The following is a 20,783-nucleotide window of genomic DNA, read 5'->3' as shown; positions in this document are numbered from 1 at the left end:
GGGCATAACATAGTGTATAACCTCTCAATAAAGGCCTATCTATTGAAAACTGGTCATACAAGGAAAGAACACAACACTCATTAAAATAATAGTTAAAAGATATATAATTCACATTCAAATAGTTCAATGAAACTGTTTTAAGACGTCCCCCGTTAAGCAAGCTGTACTGTAAAAGCCTGTCAATAAAAACGATTTTTTAGGAAATATTATTATGGATTCTATTGACAAATTGTCTTCCGAGGACTATAATTCGTTCTACTGTTCGAAATACTGGCATTTATAATATATATTGTTATTCATAATATTCTTCAATTCAAATATCTTTATTCACCCAGGTATTAATAAAATACATTAGGGGTTTACAAAATAATATTTTACAATATTTATGTTCCGGTTGTAAAGTAAGAGTTCACAATAAATGCAGATAAACTTAAGCAACAAAACGCAGTAACAACGAATATGTTTTCAGTATAATTTTAAATTTGAATTAAGCAATCATTTTTGGTAATCGTTTTAATTCGACTAATTACTTTGCTGATTAACTAATTAATTAGAAATACGCAATTAAAGCCTTTAATTATTATTAATAAAAATCCAATTATCAAACAATTAAATGATGATTGATTTTAAATGGCCATTAACTTTGTTTGATCTTCCTTTTATGTACATGTGATCAAAAGAAAAATATCTCTCTGCAATAAGCAGTGTTCAACTTATTAAAGTAAATTAACGAAACAATTAAAATGCAAACTGTAAAACAATGGACCATTGCAGTATAAATATCCAGACGGCACAAGACCCAAGCCATAAAACCTTTTACCTCATAAAATATACACTGAGCAAAATTACACCAAGCCAGGTCATTACCTTAATACACAAAATTCATAGTCTTATAATATATAATAGACTTCATCTGCCTACAAATAAATCAGCATGGACATTATCTCAGCAGCGTGTTGTCTTCGCAACAAGTTGGTGGTTCTTCACAACAGTGATATGACTGTATCACAACTTGGTAAGAACAATACTCATTACATTTACATGAAGCTCTTATCATTATAAAGCGTTCTGAAGTTAAAAATTGTTAGAATTAATAATGAAAGAAACTACAAATATTCATTTTCATCTTGTACATTAAGCTAAATATTGCATATACTACATTACATATAAATGCAGAACAGCTCTCAAACTCTATTCTTATTCTTTTTTTCAGAGAATGCTATAGCCAATGTGGACCAGCAGAGTATGATGTCAGTCATAGAAGATAAACAGTCTCATCATCTTCGTCTACTTCTCCGTTTGTCTGTCAACGAAGGAGTGTGTCACATGTACAAGCAGTATTCCAGCAGAAAATGGACTGAGGTATGTTAAACAGATATAACGCTTAAAGTATTCGAAAGAACTATACCTGTAGTACTTACGTTTGTCGTTTTTCGTTAGCAGATTTCATATATGTTCATATTCAACTATTAATAAATTTCAGATCGAATTATCAGTACAAACTTAATTATATTTTGCCTATTTAAAAATAACATTAGATAGTTATGTAAAACTGCATTACATAAAAGCCTCATCATCTCACCGTTCGAATAAATCATTTTATATTCAATTGTTAATCATTTCAGGTACAAAAGACAGCATCAGCGATCAAGTCCAGTTTAGAAGCAGACGATAATGTACAGATGAATATTAACACTTCATCATCAGCAACAAGTGGGCAAACGTTCCAAGATAGGGCTGCCGGAGTGTGGACCAGCGTGGTTTGTGAGTTGTCCAGATGTGATTGATAATACAGAATACAATGTGCCTTTTTAGTGCTTTTCATACATTATTTTGTTGTTGTGTAAACTTGTTGTTACTGCTGTGCTAAAATGTGTTATTTGATTACAATATTATGAATAAAATACAAAAAAATAGATGGTGTTGGTCTTTATTAGAATTAAGAATGCTAAGCTGTGTAATAGAAATATCAAAAGTGTGTAACGATTTAGTTTGAAACAGATATGAACTTATGCGATAGCTTTGAAGAAACCTCTTATATTATGACATACTGTATAACCTGTCTTGGTAAACATGGACTGTATTGGCAAGTGATAATGTAAAGAGCACACATTTTTCAAATAAGAAAAGATGAAAACAAACATAATGTATATTAAAGTATATTTAAATGCTACAATGAATCTGTTTAAGAATGACATACAGCATAACCTCTCAATAAAGACCGGTCTTGCAAAATACAAAATATATTGACAAGTGGTCATTTAATGAAAGAACATAACATTCAGTCAAAGAAAAACATAATTCACTTTTAAATGTTTTATTGAGACTGTTTAAGGGGTCATCGTGCTATACTGTAAAACCTCTCAGTAAAAACCATTCTTTAGGAAATATAAATATGGCCTTTATTGACATTTAATAATAAGACAAGATTAAAAAATTAACAGATAATGCATAAAAACTATACATTAAATTTAACTATCAGATGGCTGTGAAGAAACCTCTATTATTATGACATACTGTATAACCTGTCAATAAAGGCCAGTCTTCGTAAACATAGTGATATTGTAAAGATCACACATTTTTTTTCAAATATGAAAAGATGGAAACAAAATAATATAGAAATATATTCAACTATTACAATTAGGCTGTTTAAGGACTACATACTGGATAACCTCTCAATAAAGAACCGGTGTTGCAAAATACGAAATCTATTGACAAGTGGTCATTTAAGGTATTAGCACCCTAATGCATTACCTCCGCTTTGAAGAGTATTCAAATAGGCTAGAACTACTGTTAACTACATTGAAAATGAGAGCCATGGGTTCAATCCCCAGAAGGGTCAACTTTTTTTTTCTTTCTTTTTTTCTTTTAACATTATTTATGTATCTCTCATGTCCCATTTAGAAAGAAAAAAGTGTTTAATTTTGATTTCTTAATTTATATAGGTATTTATTGGCTAAATTATGCTAAATCTAGTAATAAATATGGTACCTGATATTTTCAAAGTGTAATATAATCAAAACTAGACAGTAAAAGTCTTTCATATTTTACAAGATCAACCAATATACTATTTTAAAAATTTAGGAAAACTTTGAAAACAGGCCCTCATTTGGGTCAATTTTAAGAATTTTTTAAATTAAGCTCCCTAAGTAGAAAAATGGTCAGACACGTGGTAAAAATGGGTGGGGTAGGGTAACATTTTTATACATATTTCATAAATTTGAAGTAGAAACCATAATTTTGCTTATTTGGATTGTTAGCTGAATGGTACTATTTGTTTCTTACCAAAAATGAATGGGAAAACATTTCTTATTAGAATGTTATTGCAGATTATTTTAAGGTTCCTACTTTCTAAAAAAGGGCCCTCATAACATCCTAGCTTGAGTTCAGAAAAATGGCCATAACTTGATTTCCGTACGGTAAACTTTGTTTAAATTTTGCATACAGGTGTATTTTAAGGTATACATCTGACTTATGATGTCAATTTTTTAGTTTCTGATAGTGCCCATTAGGGTCTTAATACCTTAATGAAAGAACACAACATTTAGTAAAAGATAGTTAAAAGAAAAACACAATTCACTTTCAAATGTTTCAAAGAGACTGTTTGGTCATTAAATGCTACGATGTGTTATTTGATTACAATATTATGAATAAAATACGAAAAAATAGATGGTGTTGGTCTTCATTAGAGATAAGAACAGATTACTTAAAGCTGTGTATTCGAAGTTTGAAACAATGTGGAAACAATGTATATAGACCATGGCTTTAACCTTTTCAGTACATTAACCAAATAAGGTAAACGCGACTTAAATATATATGGACATACCACCCTGTCGCAGTATATGATCTGGCGCTTTTTTAGTGAAGGCATGAAAGTATCGCACATTACATTATTGATGCAAAGGATATGAGCAACAACCTATCTGACTATTTTATTTATTTATTTATTCATTGAAACTTTAATGCTATACAGGGTATTTGTATAGTCATTTTTATTTTCTATGAAGAAAGCTGACACACTTAAGCTATAAATGTCTCATGATAAATCCATTGCTTCTTGTTTTCCATATCTCATTGACACAATCATTTGCAACAACCTGAAAAATACAACAAATGAAACAAACATAAAAGACTTGTTGAGCTTTATAACATAATTTTCAGTTTACACTATGAAAAGAGGGGAATTCTCAAAATGCTAAGCTCTACAAATGATATGATATCTTAATTTACCAGATGAACAGTACGACTGCTACAGGAACAAAGACAAATTTGTTAAAAATAATTTTCTGCTATTGTTGAATTTTTTGTTTACTTAATAATAAGATATTAGGCATGTTTTTCGTGAGGCGTCAGGGCATTAGTTGGTCTTATAATACTTGATGCGAAATAATGGTGCATACTTTTCTTATTTTATTTTAATATCCCCAATTGCAATCTAGCAATCAACATCATTTATCATACAACATGTACAAGATTCCTAAATATGATGGTAAAGGTATTAAATAAAAGAATTTCTAGTGGCCTGGATAGATTTTTAAGTAGGTAAACAGTCAAACATTAAGAAGTTACTGTTGTGCATGAAATTACTTTTTTCTCATTTTTTTTTTGTTAAACACAATATAACCATAATGCATATCTTAATATTACACATGACTGTGTAATACACATTTGGTTGTCACATAATGATTTTGCCACTTTCTATAATATCTGCCTTTATACCATCATGTGATAAAACAAGAGCGATCAGTAATCACATGTGTCGCCTCATGATGGCCAATTTCATGTTGGGACAAAGTTTGTGACAGACGGACAGACAGACGGACAGTGCACAACTAGACTTGGTACTGATCATTCCTGTAAAGTTTGGATAAAATTGCACCAGTAGTTTATGAGGAGTAGTCCGGACAAGTTTTGTGTATCTGGCAACACACAGAAAAATACACCTTTTTTATCAAAGGGCCATAACTCGGCCAAAAATCATTCAACCGGAAAACCCTTGCAATATGCGCAAGGACTTGAGCTACAGATCAATTCTGTAAAGTTTCATTGAAATTTCTTTAGTGGTATAAGAGAAGTAGTCCGGACAAACTTTAAAAATAAAAATTATTAAAGGGCCATAACTCTGACAAAAATCATTGAACCGGAAAATGCTGATAATATGCACAACTACCCTTGGTACTGATCATTCCTGTAAAGTTTAGATGAAATTGCACCAGTAGTTTATGAGGAGTAGTCCGGACAAGCTTTTGTGTATCTGGCAACACACAGAAAAATACACCTTTTTTATCAAAGGGCCATAACTCGGCCAAAAATCATTCAACCGGAAAACCCTTGCAATATGCGCAAGGACTTGAGCTACAGATCAATCCTGTAAAGTTTCATTGAAATTGCTTTAGTGGTATAAGAGAAGTAGTCCGGACAAACTTTAAAATTAAAAATTATTAAAGGGCCATAACTCTGCCAAAAATCATTGAACCGGAAAATGCTGACAATATGCACAACTACCCTTGGTACTGATCATTCCTGTAAAGTTTGGATGAAATTGCACCAGTAGTTTATGAGGAGTAGTCCGGACAAGTTTTGTGTATCTGGCAACACACAGAAAAATACACCTTTTTTATCAAAGGGCCATAACTCGGCCAAAAATCATTCAACCGGAAAACCCTTGCAATATGCGCAAGGACTTGAGCTACAGATCAATCCTGTAAAGTTTCATTGAAATTGCTTTAGTGGTATAAGAGAAGTAGTCCGGACAAACTTTAAAATTAAAAATTATTAAAGGGCCATAACTCTGCCAAAAATCATTGAACCGGAAAATGCTGACAATATGCACAACTAGACTTGATACTGATCATTCCTGTAAAGTTTGGATGAAATTGCACCAGTAGTTTATGAGGAGTAGTCCGGACAAGTTTTGTGACGGACAGACGGACAGACAGACGACGGAGAAGTGATCCCTATATGTCGCCACTACTCCGTAGAGGCGACACAAAAACCTACATTGATTGTCATTTCTTACATACAGACAGTATAAACCCTTAACAAATTAACCCAGTATTAAATATCTACAAGTGATTTTGGAAGGGCAGTATTCTCAGCCAAGAGCCTGGATACTGTAAAAAAAATTGAGTTCAAAAGGGGTCAAAATTCTGTCAGTCATAATGCATGTCAGTTATTGGCCTTAGTGACCTCCTATTATGCTCTCATATAAGTGTATGACATTTCAACCCTTCAACCCATTCCCTTCAGTAGTTTTTGAGATACCAACTTGCACACAATAACTTAATCAAAGTGAGACACTAATGCTAACATTGACACACAATGCCTGGATGAGTACAATAGCTCTCCCTATTCTTCAATAATTGAGCTAAAAAATTGAGTTGTTCATCTCTTTATCTGGATAAAACATAAATTTTTGGGGAAAATTAAAAATATGTGCTGACTGAATAGAGAACAGCGCAGACCATGATCAGATAGCAAAGGTGTACAGGCTGATCTTGGTCTGGACTGCTTAATTGGTTGATTCGGTTGTTGCCAGCAAGGTCAAGGTTAAAAAGCCATGCTAAATAACACTTACCAAGACTTGTTAAACATAACTTAATTCTACATGAAAATTCAATTTGTGTAAGATCTAATATTTATCATATCTTAATGGTTGGATATATACCTGTTCTGTGGTAGTCCTTCACACACTTGGCGTATGTCAAACTTTTCTGAAATAATTGATGAAATTTATCAGCTAGTTAATTATCAACATTGTAGCCATTGGCATTTTTTTTTAGTTTCACATAACATAGCTATGGTCATATGGTGACATAAGGTGACTTACTGATGGAGGAAGACCTCTATGTAATATATTAATCCTCAGAAGAAAGGGGCAACTGGTTAGAAGTTAACACTAAACCACTTGACCATGAAGGCTTATAAAGGTAAACACTAAATATGCTTTTATCATCAAGCTAAAACTTATAAATAAACATTTCCGAATATGAATATTGACGTGATGGGTTTTCAAAAAAGATCATTTCTCTGCACAAAGTTTAATCAAAAGTTTGTTTCCACGGTCATACATGAATTGTATCTAATATACTAATGTTGTCTTTAGTGTCAATTTATGCAGAAGAAGTAATGACGATTTTGACAAATTATATAATCCTACCTTCATGGTCAGGGTCATTTTAAGGTCAATATCATATTTAAATCATTCTGCATTTTGGTTTTATCATATACATGTATGTTGCCTTTTCAAATCTTTTCAAAGGTTTTGTCATATGAGTTGTTTTGTCCAAGTATGAATCAAATCATTACATAAATAACAAAGTGATTTAACCTAATTTATGCAAAATTCAACAATTTGATCTCCAACCATAGAAGCTTGTTAAATATGATATAAAATAGAATTACAGCATGATATTACCTGAAAGACTGTTGGTAGTCAACGCAACCTGTATAATTTGAGAAAGTCTGTCTGTGGAAATATTTACAACAGACAATAACTGCTCTGTGCATTGTCCACCTTTATAAAATACTGCTAGTGTCTTTGACACTATAAATAGATCTGTAAATGTCAAAAGTTGCTCTTGGAGTCCCATACTTTTATAAGCTTGTAAGCTTTGAAGCACTGCAAGGTGTAACCTTGAAAATAAACTCTGCAATTTCTCAGAAGAGAATTTCCCTGTCTTTGAAGCACTAGGTCTTTCACTTTTTACTATTTCTGAAGTTTTTGTGTCTGCATCAATACTATTTGTCACAAGAGGTCCAAGAATGCACCAGCGTACCAGTCCACCGATTGGACAGGTAAATGTTGACTGGATACGCACAAGTCTTACAGAGTCTGAACACAAACAAGAATCAGCTGAGATCCAGTCTACAAAACACTCTAACAAAACTGGAGGAGGTGACTTGCTGGCATCTAAATCAAATGAAATCACATAAATTAAGTTACTGGTTTTTCACAGTACATGTATATATAATGTATTTTTAAAATATATTTACTTTCAGTACAATATGTCTATTTCTTAAGCCTGATCATTTTTTGTCATATCTAACTGGCTTTCCGGATTACCAATTTCTGCAAGTGACTGACTACTAATCCCACACATAATTTCTGAATCAGCGGTGAGAGACAATAAGTGACATTGTTGACACTTTGAATAATTAATGCAAATTAAGATTAATGAAGACTTACCCTTTGATTTTTATATAACATTTGTAATATTTGAATGCTTATCCTTTGATTTTTATTTAACAGTTTGTAATATTTGTATAGTCTATTATTATTTAATCATATTGTATTATATATTAATAAAATATAATATACCATTATAATTATCATGATCAAAGGAACTATGTAAAATAATTAAAGTAACTATATCAAACTTGTGTAATTATTCTATTTATTCTTTTCTAACAAGATCAAAATCATATGAATTGTATGGTTTTATAACAAATAATTAGAAGGTTTGGGGTTATATCCACTCTATAAAATTGAAGGTGTGGGGTTTTGTCTACTCCATAAAATTTTGAGGTGTGGGGTTTTGAGGTGTGGGGTTTTGTCCTACATTCGTGACACATGAGGTTCAAACTAGTGATTTCTAATCTGATTCTCTCACTACTGGGGGGGGGGGGGGGGGGCTGACTACATTTTGTACAAAGTTTAAGAAATAAATAATTGATTAAAATTAACACAGAACCATACAAAATCGGTTTTCCTGGGCATAGTAAACAGATGGTAATATAAATATATATTCATGAAAATATCAAACAGGGAAACAATTTTCACAAAGAGAAAAAATAACTTTTAATTAAAGGGACATTATAGTATATCTTCAAACAAGCAAGTTTTAACATACCTGTATAAGGGTAGATAGTTGTCAGGGCTGTCATAAAATTGCATGTAAACAATGATGATACTTTAGGCAGGTTCTTGAATGCCTTGCTAACATTTGGATACAACATGCAGTAGTCATCTACCAATTTCTGGGCCAAATCACAAACACACTGACTCTGACTTCCCTGCTCCTGTTGGGAGATTAAAAACATTTTATACATTTATGTAGCTGTCCATTATTTATTTTGGGGATATCAAGATGAAAGGTATTAAGAATTAGTCAGAGATTGAAAAATTTACACTCAAAGATGATACCCTACAAATATCTCTAAGAACACAGCTATCAACCTTCCATATCATATCAGTAAACAGAAAAGAAATCAGGTAAGTACAGTATAGTAACTTTAACTAAATGTTTAACACAAGATACATGTAGAAAATAAGTTCTAAAGATTTAAACTCTGAAAATATTAACCTGCATCCATAAGGCAGCACATCCGAGCACAGGACTGCAGCTGATAGATATTGCCATGGATACCAGTTTGGTCATAAGACTGATTTTAACTGGGTCAACATGGCCACCAAATATGGCAGTGAATACACTGTAACAAGCATGTTCTGGAGCCTCTTGTAAAGCTGAACATAACATCTCAAGAAGTTGAAGTTCATTAACTGAATTCAGTTTCTGAAAGAAGTAAATCAGATTATAAATTTAAAACAACCTGCCACTTAACCGGCCGCAACTCTGTTATGCAAGATGGGATCACACATTCTTATTATAGGATCAAAATTTACTAGTAATACTAGTTTTGTGATGTTATTTTCTAAATAACTTTGCTTTTGGGCATTTTAGTTTTAGGAGAAGATTTTAAGATATATATATTATACAAGTCTCTATAATCTAATCAACTCCAAGGGTGGGCTATTTTGGACCTAAATGATTTATATAAATGGACCATGATTTATATAACTTTTGTAGGTGTCAATCAGGCAATGAACATGACAAATATCTTAAATTTTTAAAAAAAGGAATAAAGTTCTTAATTAACTTCTACAGAATGTGTGCGATAGTATCAAAGATAAGTCTACTTACTACAATGTTTACCTAGATCTATACACCAACATTAAACCATTTTTTCAGTGTACTGTTAATAATTTACAATGATTAATACAGAGCAACTTTCAAGATTTGAAGCATGAAAAATGTCTATATCACTTCATAAAAAAAAACAAGAAACATGGCAATGCCATGAAACCAGGTTTTCAATTATCACCATTGTAGATAAATATGTTGTATTTGAAATACAAATACAAGCAACAAACAATGTAACTATGTGCAATGTAAAACATGAATAATGTAGGAGGAATTGCCACTGAAGAAGTGTTCACTATAATATTATGTATAAGGAAAAAAACAAAGGGCCATAATTAGGTCAAAAACTATCCAATCACAAAACCCCGACAATATGTGCCAGGGTGCTTGATGACAAAGCTTCTGTGAAAGTTTGAACAAAATCCGTTGAGAAATGTAGGACGAGTTCAGCACAGAAGAATTTGTTCACTATAATTATATTGATAATTCTGTATAATGAAAAACAAGTTACAAAGTAGACATGAAATAATATATCATATCTTTTTTAAATTACCTCCAAAGATGATATGACCTTTGACTGCCAAATCAAGTTAAAATCATGTAAACAGGATTTTCAATGTTAATGTCACTGTGACCTTGACCTTGGAGCCAGCCATGCGGAACATGCGTTCTGCACGTCATCTTGATGTGGTAAACATTTGTCTGAAGTTTCATCAAAATTCTTCAAAGGGTTGAAGAGTTACAGAGCGGACAGGATTTTCAATGTTAATGTCACTGTGACCTTGACCTTGGAGCCAGCCATGCGGAACATGCGTTCTGCACGTCATCTTGATGTGGTAAACATTTGTCTGAAGTTTCATCAAAATTCTTCAAAGGGTTGAAGAGTTACAGAGCGGACACAATTTCGTTTGACGCCCGCCCATCCGCCCATCCGCCCAGCCGCCCATCCGCCCATCCGCCCGCCATACCCCAATCTAATAACCAGGATTTTCAAAATTGAAAACCTGGTTAATTAAGAGAGTTAAATTGACCTAAATCAAATTGGTTAACTTACCCTATTTTTATGGCCTTTCTTTCTTGAAATTTCAATAATGTAATCTTGTGCAACCACAGATGCAACATTTTCACCACCAGAGGACCTTCCTGGAACACCCCTGTGGGGATCTGAGGCACATGTCCTCACTAAGTAGTTGAGGGCTTCTTTTGTACATTCTGGAAACTCCAGATACTGAAGTTTCTTCACTACACCACTCATTTAGATTCTGTGAACGAAACTTTTTATCATCATTTGGTTTAAACATATTTATTTATAAAGCTCAATTGAGAAACAAGTTCTTGCAACTTATTCTAATCACTTTTGAGTACAATTTCCTGGTAACCAACAAGTACTGGTGTTATATGAAATAACATGGTTGTGACCCTTTAGGGGGCAGGGGACCTAAAAATGAACAATTTTGTATTTCAGTGTGACCAGAAACACAATTCCAAATATTTCAAAATCTGTTTCGCAGGCAGATAACCAGTTGCACAGCATTATTCAAGGATATATGACATACATTGAAGAAAATAATAGTTTGCATGCATTGCTCCTTCAAAAAATGACTGACAGCAATTTATATTTACCCCCACCCACCCAAAATCACACCTAAAATATACCAATATGGGCAATCTTCATGAAGATGCAGCATACTCCAGAATCCGCCCGATTCCTTTAAATATATCAGTAACACGCAGTTCAAGCTATGGCATTTTCAGAAATGACCAATAAAGTGTCTGTCATACGTTTAGATTTTTCACAAAATTTATCTGAAATTTCTTACTTGTTTGGCGCCAACTGTCAAAGCTTGATTTTTAACTTTTTCACCTCCACTTGGAGTCAGAAATACATACAAAGCTACCAAAATGCTTAGTTTCGGGTAAAAACCCAAAAATACTTCTCATTTCCTACACACAAACAAGAAAGAATTACAATGACAGAGAAATATCAGAAGTTTCCAGTACCTTCAAAACACCATGTCTGAGTTATTAAAAAATTTGACCGGGGCCATCATTCGGATATGTCCCCTGCCCCCTTAGGGCTTAAACCCTTGATCCCTGGGTTGAGAGGCAGACACCTTAACCACTAGGCCACTGCTACCCTTATCATCAATTAAGATATAAAATCATAAATGACCCTTATTTAGATTTGTTATATAGAGAAAATAAAGTCCAAAGTAGCAAAATTGAAAATGTTGCAGGCACAATTTGATTGAGCCTGTTCATGGACAGTACTATCAAGTGCAAACTATTGTCCATGCCCCCTCACACCAGCCCAAACAGATTTCAATATTTAAACATGAAAATAGTGTAATTTTGAATTTCAAAACATCTACAGATGTGTTCATGCAGCTGTTATCAATTGGACCCTTCAATGTGACAAGTGCTAAGTGTCATTCCATGAAAAGCTGCGTATCGTCCCCAAGTAATAGAAAGCGTGTGCCCTTAACGAGAAAACATTATGGGCGGAACTGAACAAAACGGAATTTTGAAAGGGGATCAGATGCTATGTAGCATGCATCATATCACAGATAAGATGGCAAAAAGTTAAAAAGCAGGCAACATATCCTAACTATGCTCCTTCATATTTAAACTTTCATTTTTAACATAACGGATTTGTTTTGCATTTAAAATTTCCTATTTTCAATTCATAGGATTTCAAAAATACTTTTTGGCTTTCAATGTGTCAATAGAGTCCTATATTTCCCACCTAAAACTGTATAACATTTAATATATATTAAATAAAAAACTGAACGAGTATGGGAATACTGCAGTGTAACTTTAACTCGTTTTCATGCCTTATCCCAGTCTCATCACTGGTCAGATTATAAGAACAATTCCCAATTAAAAATGCTTATTATTTTTTCCCAATCTTTAAAAAAAATCCTAACAGATTTGAAATTCCCAATAACAAAACAGACAAATTTGCTTAAGTTCATTCTGGTATTGTAACAGGCAGATGTTTCCTGACAAATTATTGGCACTATATTATTGTATTTGTTACGCTCCATATGTGACATTTGTATTGGTATGAACAATGCAGCACATAATTTGAGTGTAAGGATGTTTCTTGTGGTACCAAATATTTTTCACAATTAAGCAATTTTACAATGCAAAACTTCAAACACTGAGCTTCGGTATTTTTCCCAAAGTAATGGCTTTAAAAGCAAAGGAAGTGGCTAGCCGTACGGGCCCGTACGGCTAGCCAAAAGTTCTAGCCACTAGCCTGGACACACTGTATTGGCTAGCCGTACGGCACTTTTCAAAATTATATTGAAGTCGAAAATGCATATGTTATTTTGTGTCTTTAAACATGTTAAACGCCGATTTTAATCAAATCTCCGCATTTGTCCTAGTGTGTTCACTTTAATAAAGATGCTACGCCGTTTTGCAAAAAAAAAAAATGAATACGAACAAGCGTTGTATAATCTTAATAAGTGTCAAAGTTGCATGTTATAACGTCCTTGATTTTCATGCTTCTTGACTAAAATCGTCGCTTAAAGTCATAAAATAACATATGCTTTCCGCCTTCCATATATTTTTGAAAAGTGCCGTACGGCTAGCCAATACAGTGTGTCCTGGCTAGTCGTACGTGACTCACGTACGGCTAGAACTTTTGGCTAGCCGTACGGGCCCGTACAGCTAGCCACTTCCAAAAGCAAAACACCTGATTTTAGTAAAGTAGGCCTAATGATATTTGAATAAATAATTAATAATATAAAGAACAATCAGACAATGTGAAATTTTGTTTCTCTGTCATTGGGTAATATACAAATTTTACAGAATCTGAGCCACAATAGCTCATCTGAAGGTGTGCAGCTTTAAACATGTTCCTTTCTGATTGCACTTTGAATAATTTGATTAGATCTACATTTTGACAGTTAAGTTACGTTTAGTTTTGTGTACATAAAACTCAAAAACAATAACTTTTTCTACCCCATAAAACAAAGGCGAAGTATTTTTATAAAGACATTCATTTTGAATTTCATTTAAATTCAAATGAATCAATTTCATTCAAATGAATCAAAGTTCAACTTTAAAAGCATAGATACTGAGAGTCGCTATACCTTTTGAGCACTGTTGAGCTCACACTAGTTTCATAGCAAGGACGAAATTTCGTACCCGGATGCAGATATCAGCCTGGTTCCCGCAAAAATTCCATGCAAAGGGAGTAGCAATTAGTTGTTTAAAATTTGAACGTACATTTATAATTTAACGTTTGATTTTAAATATTAAAACAGTATAATTTTATCTCGTCGTACTAATTAATAGCATTTTATTATGGATTAATGATGCAGTAAAAATATTCTTAATTTAACATTCACTAACTGATCCCTTTAATAAACAAACAGGTATAAACTCAGGTATGTAAAGTTTAAATTTAATATGTTTTCATACACATAATGAACATAATATCACGCACACGTTATTTATATGGCATTTGATACTTTTTTCTAAGATGATGCTAACTTCTTATTTTCATGACAACCTCTGGAGACTTTTGTTGCAAATAATTTTCAACTAAAAGTCAACCTAAGTAGGGCATCTGGCAAATAACATAAAACAGTAACATGATCAACGGAATGGCATGCTATGGTATCATGATTTTTTAACAAACAATTGTCAATTTGTTGAACACTTCACCATTCATAGATATATAGACATCGCCCATCCAAAATTATCTTGGTGTCTCTTTGAAAAGACTAGAATATTGTATATAAGTATAGCATTTTAAAAAACCTAAATATTTCCCATACCAACCAAGATATGGTTTAGCTAAAGAGACTTCTGTGAACAGGTTTTATAGTACTGTTTACTGTCGCACAACGTCAAAATAAAAGCAACATATAAAGTTATGGAAGCCTGAGAACTACAGTAGAACTTAATTTAAAAAAAAACAAAAAAAACAAAAAAAAAACAGCACCACCTTGAAACATGTAATAATCAATATGCTGTTATTTTCATTTTCACAAGTGGCATGTTGTGATTTATGCTGATTTTGTATCGAAGTTGAATAGTACACTGTCAAAAATTGACAGCTTTTATGTAATTGATGAATTAGTGAAGGCCACCCTTTAAAATGCATTTGTTTTACCTCCAAAAAACCATGATACCAGAAAGGGTCAGGTTGGATAGGTAGGTCAAAATTTATTCTTTCACTTAAAAATTTTTGTTTTTGAAAGGCTAGCTTTTTTTTCTAACATAGTGAAAACACAGTCACTAGACAACAAAAGATATAAACTTGTATTAAGGGAGATTTTGCATTCAACATTCAATAACTAAATAATTTATCTCCTCTCCTAGTATAATTAACTGCTAAGGTAATTCTTAATGGCAGCTTTCATGAGATAAATAATATCTAATTTAATTTGGCAATATTTTTGGACATGTAGTATTAGAAGGAAAACAACTATATTTCAATATTTATTATAAACATTATATATTTGAATTTTTGATACATGTATTTATTAATTTATTTACATGTATGTAAGTTCTCCGTGCATTATATGATTGACCATTAAGATTTTAATATTACTGATGTATTGCACTTCCTAAAGTAGTTTTATTATCATAAGTATATCATTATTATGTTGCATTATAGTACATGTATGAATATTTATATCAGGAGACACATTTTTTTCAACAGTTAGGGTAGTCACCTTCAGAAACATCTAATATGACAAAAGAAACCTGACACAAGTATCTTGTTAGTGAAAAGTTTTTTAATAGTATAGACATTTTTTATAGTCTCAGTTGGACTAATCTTGAAGATAATTCATGTTGTTGGCTGGATAGAAGAATGCACATGACACCCATGTTTTCAGTTGCTGTGACACTTGAAAATGACACATGCTGATGTGCGTGGCCTTGCTGAAATTTTAATGAGATTTTTTCTACAAAATACTAACTGATGAATTGCATATATCTCAGATTTATTTTATTTATCCAAAACTTATTCTTGTAATGATTGAAATTTAGTAAACCCATGTCGAAGGATTCATTTGCTTGTACAATCTAGGAAGAATAATTACCTACAGTATTAAAATGATTACTACAACATTTATTTAATTTATTTTCCTACAAGTTATTTGGTTTTTAACATCTCATTTTATCATGTTCACTTTTTTGTTTAATTCAATGATATAAAGATTTTGTGAAACATATTCTATGTACATGAAGTTGTTGGTGAATGACAGGTAGGAATCTGTTATAGTATGTATCAGGGATTTTTTTTAGCTTGATATTTGGTCATTTTCCCAATTGAAAATAGATCTAGTATATTATTTTCCTAATCCACAGGAAAAAAATTCCCAATTAAATGTTACAAGATAAATTTATTGAATTACAAATTCTAAAACCTTTTAAAATAAGGGCTTCTTCAACCTTTTAAAATAAGGGCTTCTTCACTGTAATGGTGCTTAAATGTTTGAAGATCCCATCCTAGACAGTGAGCCTTGCATTCATTTAATCACTGCAAAATTAAGTCATGCATTTTTACCCCAATGTTTAACAAAACATCGCTGAAATTACTTATTCCATGGGTATGGGTCATGTTCCCAAAATCCTGGAAAAAAAACCCTGAACATTTTGATATTATAATGTTCATAAAGTTTGTTAATCAGGAGATAGTTGAAATGGTTCAATTTATAGCAGCTGGTGATGGCATGATTATACTAGATTATCTTCAGGCCTTAATGCCATTGTTTTACAAGTTTGATGGATTAGCACATTGAGGTTAACTGTTGCAGATATGAGGTATGTGATAAAACTGTGTAATCTTTAAAAGCTTATTTTGATAGGTACAAGTTAAAAATTCAAACATATACAATGTAGTTGAAACATTTTTACAAAATTTAATACAAACAAGAGCTGTCTGTAGGACAGCATGCTCAACTATTCTAAGTGCTTGATAGTAAAAGAGCCTTGATAATGTTAAATTTTTTAAGTTCACAAAAGGGCTAATTTTTTATAAATTCATGTTATAGGCCTTAGAGAGAGTCTAATTATACAGTATTGGCTTGACTATTCAGAAGGTAATGTCACAAGGGTGTTTTATTGAGTATAATAATACTAATTACCTATGAATACATAAATTTGACAGAAAAGGTTCAAAGGCTTGTTATTAAGATGTTTTATCAAGTAAATCACTGCTTTATTATTATGAATGCACAAAATTGTCCCAAAAAAGGCACAAACCCTTCAGTAGTTATTGAGATAACAGCTTACAAGCAAAACTTTACCATGAATTTCTAAGTTGAAAAAGGGGAGAAAAATCAGCCTAAATGCAAGATAGAATTATGGATCTTTGTCAGTGACCTACAATTATGACCCTAAATGCATATGTGAAGTTTTAAATAAACATCTTTAATAGTTATTGAGATATGTAAAACTTGCATGTAAACATTTACCAAGAGACTAAGTAGAAAAGGGGATATGAATCAGCCTTAATGCAAGATAGAGTTATGGAACTTGGTCAGTGACATACAATTATGACCCTCCAATTATGACCCTAAGTGCATGTGTAAAGTAGTAAATATCTTTGAAGACCTTTAACCAAAATTTCTAAGTTTCAAAGGGGCAAACAATTCTGCAAATATTGCAGGCAGAGTTATGCAATTTTGCAAACTGATGTACATTGTTACTATAAAAGAGTGTTTTAAATTTCAATAGAATATCTCGAGCAATAATTGAGATATTTGACTTTACAAAAAAACTTTAACCAAAATTTCTAAGTTCCAAAGGGGCATAATTCTGTCAATATTGTAGGCAGAGTTATCCAACTTGTCAATCTGATGTACTTTGTTACTATAAATAAGTATTGTAAGTTTCAATTGAATATCTCAAGCAATAATTGAGATATTTGACTTTACAAAAAACTTTAACCAAAATTTCTAAGTTGAAAAGGGGCATAATTCTGTCAATATTGTAGGCAGAGTTATCCAACTTGTCTATCTGATGTACCTTGTTACTATAAATAAGTATTGTAAGTTTCAATTGATAATCTCGAGTAATAATTGAGATATTTGACTTTACAAAAAACTTTAACCAACGCCGACGCTGACGCCGACGCCGACGCAGGGGCGACTACAATAGCTCTCATATTCTTCGAATAGTCGAGCTAATAACAAAATGATGAGTGACATAAACACCATGATAAGTATATGTATAAGTCCAATTTATACTAAAAGCTTGCCAAGCTTGCAGTAAAAATGTCACAAATTTGTACTGTTTCTGCAAAATTTGGTACTAAACTTGCACAAGCTTGTAGCAAGCTTTAGGAAAGCATTTCTAGGCAATTTCACAATGTTTTCGCAAGCTTACAACAAGCAAACATTTTGGTTTGGGTAGTCATCTGTTAATGGTCGGGTAGCAGACATAAATTGCTGGCCAGAATGGAAACTCCTGGTCCCATAAAGGTCATACAATACCATACTGATGGAGATTGGTTGTTTTTATTTGTTTGGGTCGTCAGACCAAACAAATAATGGTAGCGAAATTTCAGAGCCTAATGCTGTTAATTGCAAATGCCTAAAGAAGTCCACTTTTTTGAAGCGGTTACTTCCCTTTATATGTTCACTTACGCCAAAATATTCAGGGGAGATCAATGCGTAAAGATTTTCAAATGACAGGCGCATTAATTTTCAAGCAAAGTAGTTCCCGAATGGTCGAAGATTTCTAATGTTGTTTCATTCTTTATAGATATACATGCTTACAGTAAGCTCCATGATTATTTACATCTGTGTTAACAACAGGTTTAGCGTCAAAATTATAAGAGTTACATGCAAACCCTAATTTAGAATAATATGTTTTTTCTTCAGGCCGTTAACATATAACTTTACCGTGGCCGAGGGGTTTGCACGCTCGTTTATGAATCGAGAGATCTGGAGTTGAAATCCCAGTTGAGGCAACCTGTTTTTAGCTCACCTGTCAAAAAGTGACAGGGTGAGCTTTTGTGATCGCTTTTCGTCCGGCGTCCGTCCGTCGTCCGTCCGGCGTCCGTCCGTAAACTTTTACTTTAAATGACATCTCCTCATAAACCACTAAGCCAATTTCATCCAAACTTCACAGGAATGTTCCTTTGGTGGTCACCTTTAAAAATTGTTCAAAGAATTTAATTCCATGCAGAACTCTGGTTGCCATGGCAACCGAAAGAAAAAACTTTAAATATCTTCTTTTAAAAAACCATAAGAGCTAGAGCTAAGATATTTGGCATGAAACATCTTCTAGTGAGTGTCTACCAAGTTTGTTCAAATAAAAGCCCTGGGGTCAAAATTGGCCCCGCCCCAGGGGGTCATTGATTTTCCCTATATGCATATAGTAAAAACTTAAAAAATCTTCTTTTAAAGAACCCAAAGAGCTAGAGCTAAGATATTTAGCATGAATCATGTTCTAAAGGGTGTCTACCAAGTTTGTTCAAATAAAAGCCCTGGGGTCAAAATTGGCCCCGCCCCGGGGGGTCATTGATTTTCCCTATATGCATATAGTAAAAACTTAAAAAATCTTCTTTTAAAGAACTCAAAGAGCTATGGCTAAGATATTGAGCATCAAACATGTTCTAATAGGTGTCTACCAAGTTTGTTCAAATAAAAGCCCTGGGGTCAAAATTGGCCCCGCCCCAGGGGGTCATTGATTTTCCCTATATGCATATAGTAAAAACTTAAAAAATCTTCTTTTAAAGAACCAAAAGAGTTAGAGCTAAGATATTTAGCATGAAACTTGTTCTAATAAATGTCTACCAAGTTTGTTCAAATAAAAGCCCTGGGGTCAAAATTGGCCCCGCCCCGGGGGTCATTGATTTTTCCTATATGCATATAGTAAAAACTTAAAAAATCTTTTTTTAAAGAACTCAAAGAGCTATGGCTAAGATATTTAGCATCAAACATGTTCTAAAAGGTGTCTACCACGTTTGTTCAAATAAAAGCCCTGGGGTCAAAATTGGCACCGCCCCGGCCCGGGGGTCATTGATTTTCCTTATATGTGTATAGCAAAAACTTAAAAAATCTTCTTTGAAAAACCCAAATAGCTAGAGTTAAGATATTAAGCATGAAACATCTTCTAGTAAGTGTCTACAAAGTTTGTTCAAATAAAAGCCCTGGGGTCAAAACTGGCCCGGCCCCAGGGGTGTCATTGTTTTTAACTATATGTGTATAGTAAAAACTTTAAAAAAATCTTCTTTTAAAAAGCCCAATGAGCTACAGCTTAGATGTTTAGCATGAAACATCTTCTTATGGGTGTCTACCAAGTTTGTGCAAATAAAAGCCCTTGGGTTAAATTGGCCCCGCAACGTTGGGGGGGGGGGGCTATATACAGGTGAGCACCCTCAGGGCCATCATGGCCTTCTGGTTTAAAATTTTTTTTAAGTCAAATAAACATTGAATTGACTATCAGTGTTGCAATTAGTCTTATAGCCAATATTTACTACAGTTAAAACACTGGAAAGCATTGGTGGCACTATACAAAAACAAATTGGTTTATAATCTCACAACCTTCACCTTTCTGACATTCTGAGACCCAAACAAATTCAGCGCCATCTGTGCTTTGATTTATTTTGTCACCTGTCCTGTGCTGTAGCTTTTTTGCTTCCATGTATGCCATTTCCATGCTTACCGGGTATCAATGTTGTTTAATACAGTTCTGTTCAGCACATTCGTTGTAGACCTACAGTCTTGATAAGTGTAATCCTTTGACGTCAGCACAAAATCAGGTAACTGCTGTGTCACGGGTTCTTTGAACTTCACCATTTATATAGCTAATGTAATACTATGTAATTATGAAGTATTATGTTCTGGCCTTAAAACTAAACCATCTACATTTTCTTTTGGT

General features: G+C 33.0%; 2 protein-coding genes across 2 annotated transcripts; one reads left to right on the top strand and one right to left on the bottom strand.

The window, feature by feature from the left end:
* Window positions 1-1,058: 1,058 nt before the first annotated feature.
* LOC132759011 (uncharacterized) lies at window positions 1,059-1,916 on the top strand. Its single transcript, XM_060750734.1, has 2 exons — window positions 1,059-1,362; window positions 1,626-1,916. The coding sequence occupies exons 1-2, from the start codon at window positions 1,171-1,173 to the stop codon at window positions 1,785-1,787; spliced, it is 354 nt and encodes a 117-aa protein (XP_060606717.1). The 5' UTR covers window positions 1,059-1,170; the 3' UTR covers window positions 1,788-1,916.
* Window positions 1,917-3,924: 2,008 nt separating this feature from the next.
* Window positions 3,925-14,145, bottom strand: LOC132759010 (integrator complex subunit 15-like). Its single transcript, XM_060750733.1, has 7 exons — window positions 14,027-14,145; window positions 10,978-11,185; window positions 9,306-9,515; window positions 8,853-9,021; window positions 7,418-7,912; window positions 6,668-6,713; window positions 3,925-4,097 (listed from the first exon to the last, which is right to left on the bottom strand). The coding sequence occupies exons 2-7, from the start codon at window positions 11,176-11,178 to the stop codon at window positions 4,037-4,039; spliced, it is 1,182 nt and encodes a 393-aa protein (XP_060606716.1). The 5' UTR covers window positions 11,179-11,185; window positions 14,027-14,145; the 3' UTR covers window positions 3,925-4,036.
* Between the last annotated feature and the right edge of the window lie 6,638 nt (window positions 14,146-20,783).

Source organism: Ruditapes philippinarum, unplaced genomic scaffold (assembly GCF_026571515.1).
Source record: "Ruditapes philippinarum isolate M1 unplaced genomic scaffold, ASM2657151v2 ctg3315_1_1_1_1, whole genome shotgun sequence".
Classification (NCBI taxonomy): Eukaryota; Metazoa; Mollusca; class Bivalvia; order Venerida; family Veneridae; genus Ruditapes; species Ruditapes philippinarum.
Note: the sequence above shows the minus strand (reverse complement) of the source record. Positions and strands in the feature narration are given on the sequence as shown.